The sequence below is a fragment of the Hydra viridissima genome, unplaced genomic scaffold (assembly GCF_058129835.1).
Source record: "Hydra viridissima isolate aposymbiotic clone 2 unplaced genomic scaffold, HvirCarnegie_v1 scaffold_13, whole genome shotgun sequence".
NCBI lineage: Eukaryota > Metazoa > Cnidaria > Hydrozoa > Anthoathecata > Hydridae > Hydra > Hydra viridissima.
In genome coordinates this window covers 7683358-7697611 of record NW_028324312.1, presented here as the reverse complement: position 1 = coordinate 7697611, position 14254 = coordinate 7683358, and the positions used below count along the sequence as shown (strand labels likewise).

General features: G+C 26.6%; 3 protein-coding genes across 6 annotated transcripts in view; 1 reads left to right on the top strand and 2 right to left on the bottom strand.

The window, feature by feature from the left end:
• Positions 1 to 14254, top strand: part of LOC145194821 (sodium/mannose cotransporter SLC5A10-like) — a 297350-nt gene that overhangs the window by 264914 nt on the left and 18182 nt on the right. The gene's annotated exons all lie outside the window — the stretch shown is intronic.
• LOC145195127 (ceramide kinase-like) lies at positions 191 to 11462 on the bottom strand. 4 transcript variants are annotated; one of them, XR_016446206.1, is made up of 12 exons: positions 11199 to 11462; positions 10777 to 11019; positions 9574 to 9702; positions 8425 to 8488; positions 7342 to 7472; positions 6044 to 6118; positions 5764 to 5941; positions 5475 to 5605; positions 5367 to 5428; positions 4914 to 5113; positions 683 to 870; positions 191 to 513 (listed from the first exon to the last, which is right to left on the bottom strand). XR_016446206.1 is itself a non-coding variant. In XM_090070405.1 (12 exons), the coding sequence occupies exons 1-12, from the start codon at positions 11328 to 11330 to the stop codon at positions 465 to 467; spliced, it is 1557 nt and encodes a 518-aa protein (XP_089926531.1). In that variant the 5' UTR covers positions 11331 to 11462; the 3' UTR covers positions 191 to 464. The 4 variants fall into 4 exon arrangements, 2 of the variants coding, with proteins under 2 accessions (XP_089926531.1, XP_089926533.1); XM_090070405.1 differs by having other exon boundaries at positions 5367 to 5416; positions 5537 to 5605; positions 11150 to 11462; XM_090070407.1 differs by having other exon boundaries at positions 5367 to 5416; positions 5537 to 5605.
• LOC145195333 (6-phosphogluconolactonase-like) lies at positions 11361 to 12857 on the bottom strand. The gene has a single exon (XM_080073147.2). The coding sequence runs from the start codon at positions 12532 to 12534 to the stop codon at positions 11806 to 11808; it is 729 nt and encodes a 242-aa protein (XP_079929273.2). The 5' UTR covers positions 12535 to 12857; the 3' UTR covers positions 11361 to 11805.

Genomic DNA, 14254 nt, shown 5'->3' with positions numbered 1-14254 from the left:
TGTGTGTGTGTGGAGTTTGAGGTTTAATAGGAAAAAAAACCATTAGTTTGCAAATAGCTTACTAAGAATGACATTAATGAATTCAGTTTGGTGTAATATCTATAACTTGTTTCTATTGATATTCGAAAACAACAGATTTGTACTCACAATATCAGATTTCTAAAAAAACAGAAAAAAGGCAACTAAAAAATTGCAAAATTAAAGTTTATTCTTCCAGTGTTGTCTTCATAAACATTCTCAACTTATTTTGAACAACACCCAATTTTTAAATCAATTGAACCAGCAAAAATTTAAATAATCTCTGTGTATATTAACAATCAGAAAACGTGGAATAAAAACTCTAGCGTGACATAAAAACAAAAGAATGGTAAAACGTTCTGAACAAATCACAAATACTAAAACTTCCTGAGCTGATCCTCTAGAGACTACAACTTAATTTTTAGTGATAAAACCATCTTTATTGTCTACTCCTCTATGCCAAGTGCATAGAGAGTAATTAATTGCCGGTGGACTCTAAAGGAAAAAAAGTTTATAAGAAGAAGTTTGTTAGAAAATGCCATTAAAGAAGAGAAGGTAAGGAATACTGAAAGTGTTCAGTGCATCAAGTGTTTGCGTCATGCCTATTTATTTGATATAGTTTAGAAGCAATTTTAATGCAAGATGAAATAAAACGAAGATTTACTTAATATGTAGATCGGAGATATCTACAATCTCCCCATCAACGTTCCATACACTGGAAGCCGGGTTGCATTCTGCTTTTTTACACGAGTAGTCAGCACGATCACCATTATCATTATGGTCAGCTGACAATGCCACTGATTTGAACTTGAACTCTTTTACACGATAAACGTCAATGAAGTTAAAGTTGAACTAACAAAAAATGAAAAGTTGAATAAAAACATTTGCAAACCGAGCGAAGATTTCATGTTTTATAGGTAGCACTTTACATAATTATAATCTATTTACAATTAAAGTAACCTACAAGCAACTGAAGTTAAAAATTAAATTCTTTTTAAGAAGCCAATACTTTATTTTCAATTGAATAAATACTTTGGACTGTTTATGCTTTTAGAAAGATTTGTCTTCTTCATTTTGCAACTGTTTAAAGGTTTAACCACTCAGTTTAAAAGATTCAATGGAAAACCTTGCATATGAATTTTATCTTACACTTAGAAAAAAAAATGTTTGATTAAATTTTTTTCTTTTAGTTTTATTCAGAACTAAATTTTAAATGAAAAATTATTACAGTTTAAAATCATCCTTAAATTATACTAAACAAGATCCAACAAGATCTAAACAAGATCCTGCTTTACAACAATTACAATTGGATCAATGACAATTGAAGGCCACAGTGGTAAAAATAACAGTAATATTTTTAAGCTTTTAAGCAGTTTATCCTGCCTAATTGATAGTCAAGTTAATTTTTTTCTGCTTTAAAGTTTTAAATGAAAAAAAAGTTAATCATGAGAAAATTTTGAAAGAAATAGTAATAAATAATGGCAAAAACAATCTGTAACTGAAATGTGCTGAAGCAATCATGTAAAGTGGTAAAAAAGTTGACGTTGCATTTATTCCTTGTTTTAATAATCGATTTTCTCCTCTGTTATCAACCTTCAACTAACTACCTACAAACGACTGTTAGTAAAATGACTGTCAGCAAACAGCTTTAAAAAAATGACAGTTGGCCTGAATGTAAGTTCTGCATTAAGATTATAAAAAGAATTAGGATAAAGCTTGCATGAAAAGTGCGCAACCTGTTGTGATAACGATTGTTGCTAAATCTTGTATGCTCATCCTGCCCCCCTGAGTTCAAATCAATAATTTGCTAAAATACTATTCTCTCTGAGTGTGACCAGAGATTGTTTTGAAGTTGGGGCCAACACAATAGTTGTTAAGACTGGAGGAAAATCTATGAAAGCATCATAGATTTTGAAAAGGTAAGAAATAAAAAACCATAAAATAATATAATCTAAATTTGTTCATATCTCTATATTTATTGGTTTTGGTTATTATAGTTTTAGGTTATCATAGTGCATCAATGTGGAAGCATGGCATCTGTTAAAACTTTAAGTCAGCAGGAGATTTTTTGTAGCTGACATGAAGACCATTTCTCATAAAATTAAGTGATTTTATTTCACTGATTTGTCAAAACTCATGTTTTTAGTTCAATATAAATTGTTAGACAAAATAAATGTGTAATAAAAATGCCTTTTTTCAGTGATTGTATTAATGAACTTTTAATTGTGTTTATATTTTGTTAGGAATATGTTGTGATTTCAAAATAATGATTTAGTTTTCCATTAAAATAAACTTTGCTTCAAAAATGACAAAGAAGATAAGAGATAAAACTATACACAAATATACAAAAATCCTAATGGAAGCAACAACTCAATTGCATAAGAGTTGCAAATATATCTCTAAAATGCAGAAAAATTGCAAATAGTCATGTTATTCAAAACTTCCCTAAAACAAAATCAATCAAACAAAAGTCAGGTGGAGGAGAATAGGAGGACTTTCAAGATAAAAAAAACTGGTTAGAAAATTTGTTAACGGTTTCAAGATTAACCAGGTCTTTCACTTAGATAATGTGCAAATAAATATGGATTTTCCAATTGTTTTGTTGCAAAAGTATGAAATATTGAAATAAGTAGGGTCTTCATTCTTTCAAATCACAAAAGATCCAAAACTGTTTTAAAATTCAAAAAAAAAAGTGCAAGAACTTGCTGCAGAAAGTTGTATAACAATTTCATTTCTAAAAGTTTCTGTATTATTGAAGACAATGAAATTTACATCACGTACAATCATTAACAAATTCCTGGGTATGTCTACTATATATCCAAAAATATAGGAAAAGCAGAGAAACTTTATTACACAAAACATGATAAATTTGCTAAAAGAGTTCTGATTCAGCAAGCTATTTGCAGCTTAGGCAGAAAATAAGCATCTTACATGTGTGAGTTCACACTTACTCTTTAATACCGTTAAAGAAAATCCTTACAAAAATGTCTTTCACCTTTCATTAAATCACATGATAATGGACCTACGTTTTTACCTGATCAAGTAATTCAAAGGTAAATTGGCTATGGAATGGTATGAACAAAACGTAAAATCAAAGGTAAACTGGCTATGGAATGATATGAGCAAAATGATGTGAATCTTGTACTTAAAACACCTAATTCTCTAAACAAGAAATAAAAAAAATAAAAACATTTTGCAGAAACATCAAAGATTTAAAAGCTTCGTGGAAAAAAGCATCAAATTGTTATGATTGTTATGCTGTGTGCATGTTTAAGCTGTGTGCATGTTTAAGTTGTGTGCATGTTCATCAAAGTAAAAGTTTGAATCTTTATTTGATGTATGCAGGTACAAATAAATTTTTTTGAAATATTATCTTCATATGGTGATGTATTAGAAGTATTATTTAGTTTTACATTTATTTTGTATACACAATTTAATTATTGTGCTGTAGGCCTTCTCAAATGAGATATCAAGGAATTATCTATATTAAGAAATTATAATCTATATTAAGGAATTGTAAGGAACTAAATATATCAAGGTTTTAAAAAAAAAATTGAAAAAAAAAAAAAAAACTACCATACAGTAGATAAACTGCCTACTAATTAATGAAAAAATAATTTAAAAAAACCACAGCTTTATAAATTATCTTATTTAGTTACATATCTTTGTTGATAATTTTTTTTCATAATTTTTACTTTTGATTTAAATAGTGATTTATATCATCATTTAAATCATTTCATTTAAAGGAAATAAACAGTCCTGTGTACATTTCGAGAAAAAATATTTTCAATTCTTATCATGGGATTTCATTTGAGAATCCCTACAAGTAATGTGCAAGTAAAAAAGAGTCTTTCATCTCATGTTAAATAACAAAATTTTAGACAAAATTTTAAAATAGAAAAAGTTTGATAATTATAACTAATAGATCTATGTACATTGAACTTTTGTACAAAACTACATAAGTTAAAAGTCTTTAGTGATGGTAGAAGAGGGTTCTTATAGTCAGCTGAAGGGGTAATTTGAGAAGCGTTATTCAAATACTTTGATGTGTTTGGACACTGTTGAAGTGTATTAAAGATTTGCTTTTCCTTTAATAAGGGAAAAAATGCTGTTTTCAAACAAAACTTTAAAAAGTGAAAAATCAAAATGAAAACAGGTAATATACAGGCAATACAATCCTTTCCCAGTTAAAAAAGCACTTTAACTGGAATTTGAGAACCCATATCTTTTATAACTCTTTTTTGATCAATAAATATTTTAAAATATCCAAAAATTATACACAATATATATTTAGATATATAGTATCTATAATCAGCACAAAAATGAAATTTACCAGATTTCCTGAAAAAAGTTTAGCTTTAGAAGATTTTTAAATTATCACTCAGATGGCAGGATGTGAGTTTCAGATTTTGTGATTACTATCAGAATCATTACTGGAGAAGTAACTTTCATTAAATATTCTCCTTACTCTTTACTTCATCAGAACAACAAAGTTAAATTAGAACCAACTATAAAAAGAATTCAGCAAAATAGGCAAGTATTTGTTGATTAGACTTATGATTATATGTAAGTCATTTTGCTCTGAACCTTTTTGTGAATTATTGGTCTTCCATTTGAAAAACAACACTGACAAAATGGCACTCCACTGACACATGATTAACTAACAATATATGAAACAATATTTAGCTACATTTCTTCTCAGTAAATGATCTGTTGAAATAATTTTTGTTTTCATTTTTGGTAGTAAAAGAAAGCAATTTGAAATGTACTCTCTTATGGTGTAAACTTTATGTTAACTTTACTAAATGTAACTTTCTTATGGTGTTAACAAATGACAGCAATATTCGATGACAGATTGTGACAGTTGTTTTAGGTGAAATATACAAGATACATACATGGTCTGTAGTTCTATCAGCAACTTTAAATAGATGATGCAGATACTTTGTACGAGATGTTTTGCGAACAAGTATTAAATCAATATACCCATCACCAAGATGAGCATGAGGTGAAATTCCTGTTGATGACCGAGCACACCGACATGAAATATTTGCTCCAATTACACTAATAAATCTCCCACTTACAGTTTGCCAGAATGCTAAAAGTAAGATATATTTCTTCAATTGAATAAATTGTAACAAGTAAAATGGTTGAGCTTTAAAGTTTAGAAACAAAAAGATCTGATTTCATAGAATACAATTAATTAAAACAACCAACAAAGCATTTTGTAAGGATGCTACAACATAGAATATCTTCTAAAAAAAAGGTCTTATCTTAAAAGACTTTATCAAATATAAATTATGAGTTTTCAAATTTTCTATCAACTTTGGTTTTAATAAAACTTTCATCACCTTCATTGAGATGTGAGACTTCATTAGGAACTGTTGAACAACGCTCACATCTGCAAACATATGTATTATTAAAACAACAAATATAAAAAATCACATCTTAAGAAATATGCATTATTAAAACAACAAATATAAAAAAAGACAAAAAAAAAAATCAAAATATTTAAACTAACCCTGCTACACATTTAAAATTCTTATTGCATTCTGGTTCTTGTATAAAACTGACTTCACCTTCATATGATCTTAAATAAAGATGATTATGAGCACAATTCTGATATCAATTAAGTAATTCATGAAAACATTAAACATCAACAAAAAATTTTATGCGATATGTTAACAGTTTAAAAAAAAAAACTTGTCATTTATAAGTAAAAGCAGGTGTTAAGTTAAGAATACCAACTTATTTATCATGAATCTTTTGAAACCAGCTATGTCATATCGATTAGGTCCAAACCATCTCAGTTTTTCACTTTCTTTTATCACATCACCAAAATAGCCATACCCCATCAACGATACAGAGTATTTAATGAATCGATCAGCACTTGAGACTGAACAAACATCAAGAGACACTTCAGAACCTATAGGTTTTAAAACAAAGATCTCATAAGTCAAAATAAAAACAGCAGCACTAAGCTTATTATAAGACTACTCTTTAAACTAGAAACTATTACTTAGCATACCTAGCAGTATATGTAGTGCAGATGTTGTAGGGTCACTAGTGCCAGTTGTGCAATGAACCACAGTGTCAGTAGAACCTATAAAAGGAATGATACGCTTGCTTTTTTTTACCAGAATAAAATGTTTATTAATGTGAAATTTTGTTACATACTAAAATCTTACTCAAGTGCTATTGTAAGATTCGGACAAATAATAGATCATCACACATTCTTACTAATTGGTATGAACACAGTTTTTGACCAAGATTGTGATTGTACCAATTGCATAGACTTTTACAGAAAAAATCATAGAAGTTTGTTTTTTTAGTACTTCAACTCTACAACATTACATTAGACGAGTTTTAGAGGAATATTTGATTGTCAAAAAACTGCTGAACATGTAAGAGAAGAATACAAATCTTTTAAACTCACTGGGATAGAGAACTGTTTGCATGTGTCACTGGAGTAATAAAAAAAATAAGGGGATATATTACTTGTTTTAACATTACTTCTTAATGGTACTACAAAGTTCCTTAGAGTTCAAAAGTTGAAGTCAGGACCTAGCTGCACCTGATGCAATCTATAACCATCTTAAACCCTGAAATTGTAATCCTGGAGATAACTGAAATGTGTTTTGACACCACTGCTCCTAAAACTGGACAATTCATTGATGCTTATAGTTTATTTTCTTTCAATAAAAGTTTAGCCTAAAAGTTTGAACATTTTAAGTCAGATTCATAATCTTTGCTCTAAGTTCATGTTCTTATCTAATTTTTCTTAGATTTACATTTAAAGTAAATTACTTTAAAAGGCTATGTTTGCTGATTGAACAGTATTTCTTGGTAGAAAAGAATATGTGATCAATATTAATTTGAGATTTTTTTTTTTTTTGCATAACGGTCAATAAATGTCCATGTTTGGACTCAAAATGAATCAACTTAAGAACCCTTGAGAGATTTCAAAAACTTAATCAAATGAACTGAAATTTAGCTGGTTACTACTGCTATAAAGACGTGATTAAAAAAAGGAGACAATATTTGCAACTTTTATTCATATAACCCCAGAAAAAAAAATAAGGTAAAAAAAAAGAGTTGATGAGATTGATAGGTATAGAACATTATTTTGACAATCATTACAGAGTTAATCAAATACATAAACACAAGATAGTATAAATGGTTTCAGTATAATCCATTAAACCTTAAGAGTTAATGCCTTTTTTAGGGTGAAAAAGAAAGAACAAAAAATTAGAAAAGATGTAAATTTAAATTTGGAATCACTAATTGACAGTTAATATATCAATTACAAGAAAAATAGAAACAAACCAGCAGGAATAATTCCTATACGAAGTGGCTTTCCCTCTGAACCTGGTTTAACACCATGACTGGCGCCATTATATCTTAAAACACCATTTAATACCTCACTAAACATTCCATCTCCACCAACAGATACAACACTGAAATAAGAATTTGTCATTAAATGTACAATAAAACAGACATTTAGTAAGAAATATTGACATTTTACTTTCAAATCCTACTTAATTACATTAATTAGGATTTGAAAGCAAAATTTAATTATATTTAATTTGCAAATGTTTGCTTACATTCAAGCAAGAGATTTTAATTTTAATTCAAGGGCAAATAAGAACCCTGATTGGCATAGCCATATTAATACATGTAACATTTGTATTATATGTACTATTTTATATGTAATATATGTACTATTTGAATTTTTTTAAAACAAAAGTAATAGCACTTATAATGCAATAATTTTCTGAAAAAAAGAATTTAATGTTTGCTTTTCTTGGTCAAGACTGAGTAGTGAATGCCTATAGCACTAAGCCCCATGACCTTCACCATCCTTAATGTCTACTACTAGGCTAAAATGAGTAAATCCTCAAATTTAGAAAGCATTATTAAGAGGTCAAAACTTTTGTCAATATTTTTGGAAGTAAAGAGATTGGGGTAGAAGATTTTCTTATCCTATTTTATACCTAATTTAACTTGTGTAATCACATTTTCATATTTAATTTTATAACTGTTTTGATCTCTTAATTTATTAAAGAACTTTTAGATACAAAATTTAATTAAAACTAGTTGATAACAGGACATAGAAATATTCCAGTAATATTAAATGTAATATCAAATGATGGTTTCTTTTTTTTTTTTGGTATTAAAAAAGTCACTCTATATTTTTATGTATTTAAATTTAAACAAACAGCACAATTAGATTTGTTTGTTTAAATTTGAATAAATAAAAACACAAACCACAGCCATGGTAACAAATCATTAAAAGCAGTTGCATTTAAGCAGTATTCTTACATGATGACATGCTATCTTACCTACAAAACATAAAAATTAAGGAGTGAATGTTGAGGTTAAAAAAAAAAAAAAAAACATTTTATTTACCCATCATAAATTGTTAAATCTTCTTTGTTAAGAAAGTCTTTGGCATGATCTTGACGTTCTGTAACTATTTGTGGGAAGAAAAAAAAAAAATCAATGATTAAAGATAAATTAGATAAAATAGATTAAAGATAAAATAGAAAAAAGTTCAAATGTGTTTTATAATCACCTTTTTTTTTTTAGTTGAATATACACAAACATTTTATGTGGAGTTTTAAGAATTTTAAATTGTTGGATGAATTTATGAAATCAGAAATAACTTTGAAAACTTTTTTTGTTTTATAAATCATGAGGTTCACTTGTTGACTGATATAAGAGCTTGCTTTTTTTAAACTATCTTTTAAGCATCCATGAAATTAACATAAAAGTTTTTTTCAATATTTCATACCCTAAAAAATTAAAAGCTCTATTATGAAAACAAGGTCTCTGGTAACAACTTATATAACAGTCAGTAAAGCTCACCCCTACTATAAAGAAATGAAATTATTAATTACAGATCAAGGGTGATCAAAAGAGTGTACCATACTCTTTTTTGTGTTTTTGAATTAGTATTAGTTAAACTATAATGATCATTTGAAAAGTCCAAAAATCAACTCTTCAATACAAAATCAACTCTTCAATACATTTTTGCAGTTAATAAAAAGGATTTTAAAAAATGTTAAAAACATTTAATCTTTTAACACAAAATTTTTTTTTTTCCTTGGAAAAGCATCATTTTACATTGGCGATTGAAGCTTAAGGATTCCATAAACAAAAGTTCCCTAGTTAAATATCAATAAATTTTGCCTTAAAAACTCTTTTAACTAAACTAGTTATCTCACTAAGGTGGATAATTAGTTAAGTTAAAAGAATTTTTAAGGCAAAAATATATTTTACACAAAAAAAATATATTTTACACAATCTGATAATAAACTTTTAATTGTCACTGTTTAAAGAATAAATGTGAATTATTCAAAACTGAAGAACAAAAACTGTTCTTAATACACTGTTACATACTAAGATTTCTTGCTTACATTGGTGGAAACTATGTTTAATCTGAATCAGAATTAAAATATTAAAACAAAATAGACCTTAATTTTAGTAAAATTGTTGAAGGCATGAAAAGAAAAATAACTAAACTACAATAAATAAATCAAAGAATTTGCAAAATACCTATTATTGTTTGAGTAATTTTTGCTAAGTCAAATAATGGAGATACTTTTTCCCTAAATATTTTTTGAGCTTGTTTTCGACCTCCTACAGGGTTGATAAAAACTAATAGACTTTTTGGGCGCAAAAACTCTAAAAGAAAAATTCATGGAATTAACAAAAAAAAAAAAAATTAATAAGTAAAGCTCATTAATTCATCAATAATATAATTTAAAAAATATAATTTTATTTATAAACAAAAATATTTCTTTTTTTATATAAATAAAAAAATGATAATCTCATTCACAGGTTTAAAATGATATGTATATATGATTACTAAAAAACAATTTTATATATAAATATGATTTTAACCTTTAAAAAAAAAAAAACATTGTATTTTTAAAAAACCTTTAACTTAAAAAAACATTTTTATTAAATATTTTTACAATAAAACTTTCAAGTTTAAGCACTATAGAATGATTTGAAATCTAAAAAAAAAAAAAAAGCCAAAAACATTGATCAAAATTTTCATTATTCTTGATAAATTAAAAATATCTTAAAAATAAAATTGAGAGAATCTACTCTATTCAAAGTATTTCATAAGTATAGTAATATTTTTAGAGAAAGTCTAAATAGAAAAAAGTTCATTTAAAAAGAATTTCTAAAAAATGAACTTTACTCCTTGCTTTACAAAAAAAAAAAAAAAAAAAAAAACTAGTTATTTTTAAATTATTAGCTTTTTAAGTTATTTTTAATTTATTTTTAAAATAATTATTAATAAAAAAAATCTCTTGAACATTCTAATGATATTTTTTTAAAGTTAGAATGATATGTGTTTAATAATACTTTTCTGTTTTCCTCTATTCCTTACTCTTCTCCATATCTAATTATTGTATAATTCAATTTTTGACACAAATATATTTATATATTTGTCTAGTCTATTAAAAAAATCCACCTTCTAAGAATGTAATATATGTTATCTAGTTTTGTAGTTTACTTTATTTATAAAAGGAGAAACTAAAAAGCTATAGTAGCAATTAAAATGTCAGGAAATGTATAAGTAGAAACTTTGAGATACTTAATGATCTAATTTGGTTTAATTTTCCTGTTGAAAACTATTGGTCTCAAAAAGTGTGAAGCTTCTAAAAAAAAGTGTATTGTATATACATAATGTATAATCTCACATGAAGATAATGAAGATAATGAAGATAATGGACCAACATGCACCTTTAAGTTTTCCTTGTAAAGTCTTCACCCAAAGTTCACAAATTGTACTGTCAGAAACATGAAATGTCAAGGAATGATTCTTTAACCGATGTTGTTTGAACTTTGTTACATAATGCAGAGTAAAATAGTGACTTGGAAACATTTCTATTTCATTGATTTTATCATTCTTGTCATATTTGCTTTTTGGTTGGTCATAGTGTATTTGAAAGATATGTGAAATATTTATAGACTTTTCTGCTGTACCTGAAATTGAGAAAACAACATGGCTTGACATTTATTTTTGTTTTTTTTTTTCCTAAACTAAAATTTAAAATATTTTTAATCTTAAAAACAAAACCTAAAAAATGACAGAAAAATTTCATAAAAGCCAAACCTGAAAGGCACCAACATAACTGCTTGTCGGTTAAACATACATTTGTTACCTTATCATCTAAGTCCATTAGGCCTTGCAAAACTATGGTACTTGAATTTTCCACATTTTCATTAAATGTTTTTGTATCACTGCTATCATCAGTGGAGAATGAGGTGCTTGAATACATGTCTGTTGAAATCATTCTTAAACAAATTTTACTTTTACTTATGACAACAGGCAAACTGTCATTTATTCAGTAGGTTTTTTTTTTTTTTCAATCTCCATATTTAATTATTTCAAAACAAGGTAAAAACTTTTGTTTAATTACTATAATTAGAAAAAAAAAACATGCTAAGAAATACAAATTCAGCTAACTGAACACAATGAAGCACATTGTAATTAAATAAAGGATAATAAACATTTCACAAATATCATAGTTATTAGACATCTATAACTCAATGTAACAACTTTAACAAAAATTTCATAATTACTATATCAAATATAATATCAAAAAATGATGCAAACAGAAATAGATGTAAAGTTATTGAGTTTTTCTAAAAAAATTCAAGCAGAATAGATTTAATTAAATTTACTTTTTAATTCTATTTTTTAAAAAATATGCTTTGTTTTTTAAAATGAATTTAAAAAATATCTTTTAACAACATGGTTCATTATTGTTATGACAACAAGCTTGCAGCTGCAGTATCAATAAACCAGTGAACATTGCCATGTTTTGGTTTAACTAGCGAAGCTGGAACAAACTTTGTAGATTCATTTTCAATAACATCTTTCAATTTTTCAGCCTTACTCTCTCCAGTTGCAACAAATAAAACATTCCTTGCATTATTTACAACATTTATTGTAAATGTGATCCTCTGTAATGGGGGTTTGGGAGAATCTTCAAGGTAGCTCACCCATTTTGATTCTTCATTTAGTAGCTCATGATTTGGAAATAAAGAACATATATGACCATCAGGACCCATACCTAGCACAAGAAGATCAAAACAAGGAAAATTATCTGTATGAAATAGTGTTTTCATCTGTATTTCATAGTCCAATGCTGCTTCAGCTACACTGTTCAACTTATTCATCTTGTAAACATTATCATGTGAAATACCACTCTGCTTAATGATTAGTCCCTCATTTATAGCTTTAAAATTACTGTCTGAGTGACTTAAATCAACATAACGTTCATCACAAAAAAAAATTTTCCATTTAGACCAGTCAACAGACTCGGATAATTCTTTTTCCTGAAAACTTTCACAAATCAATGTTGCAGCACTTCCACCAGAAAATCCAACAGCAAAATAACCATGATCAGCTATTGCTTTAGAGGAACATTCAGCAACAAATGTTCCTAGACTAGAAACCAAATCAGTGTTTGAAGATTTAATGTGTACTTTCATTGTAACAATTTAATATATAATCTAAAAAAAAAATAGTATAAGTGGTCATGAAAATATTATGATTATAATAATAATGTGTGTGCCTGTCTGTAGTTTGCATATTTTACATGAATCAATTTTCATATACTTTTTTGTTTTCCTTTTTCTTAGATTAACTATACGTTTGAATACTTTAATTAATCATCAAGAAGACAAGAAGTTAGCTCGCTAAACTAAAGTTTTTAAAAGTTCTTCTGTTTTTATAATTTTATGATATATGTATCACTTTTTAGTATCAGAAAATCAAGCAAAGATATTGTTTTTATAACCATAAATACTTTTTGTTTACCACAGAATTTAAAGAGATCGGCAAATTTAAAACTTAACTACGTCACTCCCACTATATAAATAGGTAATTACATAAATAATTTTTTGTTGATGTTTTTTTTTTTCATTATACTTTTTATGTAAGTTTATTGAAATGAATACTTAAGTACTTATCCGTTGAATCGTGAGAAACGTTATCTTATTGGCGTACGCTGAGTGATACGAAAATATCAACGGCAACAATTAAGATATCGATAAAGCCAAGTATAAAATTTTAACTTATATTAATAAAATTAGGATTAGTGTAAGAAAATTAAGTCAAGTGTTTCAAAATTTTTTTAAAAAAACAAACTTTTAGTTGCGACAAAATAGATTAGCTGACCATCTTTGAGCTTTGAACTTCGGAAACTTTAAATAGACTTAAAAATTCCCGAAGCACGCAATTTTTTTCTGAATCGAGGATTCAGGAAAAATTCCGAGCTATTGATTGTTATTTACGTATCCAAAAAGAATCATCACTTTCGTGTAATTATATGCAAGTGTGACTCATAGTTTATTAAATGAGTTCTTCGAGATCACGAGGCTTCAAGAAGATTTACGAGTAACGCCTATGGAATGTTAGATCTCTATTATACAAACGTTTTGTAATCTACATAAATAATTAACATTGATAAATATATTTCCTTTTATTCGTAGACTTAAGTTATTATTCGTATTATCTAGGACTTTTTTTTTTTTTTATTAGTACTTTGAATGAAAAACAAAAGACAATTTATTCCATCGTTGATACTTTTTAAACCAAATAAATTCGAAATCGACTAATTACCTAATAACTATCCATAGACATGACGTATGCAATTACAATATTCTGACTTAATTTATTGAGGAGGATAGAGCGATCTTGGCCTCTTTCATAAATAAACAAAATAAGAAATTTTCCAAAATTGTTCTCTCAACTTCTGTTTATTTAATATTAATGTTAGACTATGTTAGAAGTTTAGCGTGATATATATATATATATATATATATATATATATATATATATATATATATATATATATATATATATATATAAAAGAAACATATAGTGCTTGTATTAAATCTTTCGAATTTTTTTCGAAGAAAGTAAAAAATAGAGTTTCGAATTTTTTTTTTTTTTTTTTTTTTTTTTTATAAGATTCAGAAGAACAGAAATTTAATTCCAAACAAAAACTACGAATTAAATTTCACATTTAACAAATTTCTTTGTACATATGTTGATTCATAGTAAACAAACCTTTAAAGGTAGTGTCACAAAAGCCTTAAAAGTAATTTATCAGCTTGTTTTAAAGAAAAAGAAAAAAGCTATTAACATCTATATATATTAATTTATTCAGCTTTTTTCAAACTTCAGTTTGGTAAAATAAACTTTTTC

Excerpts from the sequence above, each read along its gene's own strand:
- LOC145195127 (XM_090070405.1), bottom strand. The coding sequence starts at position 11,330 with ATGATTTCAACAGACATGTATTCAAGCACCTCATTCTCCACTGATGAT. Across the intron at positions 7,473-8,424 it reads GATTTAACAATTTATGATGG|TGTTGTATCTGTTGGTGGAG; the intron begins GTAAATAAAATG and ends TTCTTATTTCAG. Across the intron at positions 5,606-5,763 it reads AAAAGATTCATGATAAATAA|ATCATATGAAGGTGAAGTCA; the intron begins GTTGGTATTCTT and ends TCTTTATTTAAG.
- LOC145195333 (XM_080073147.2), bottom strand. The coding sequence starts at position 12,534 with ATGAAAGTACACATTAAATCTTCAAACACTGATTTGGTTTCTAGTCTA.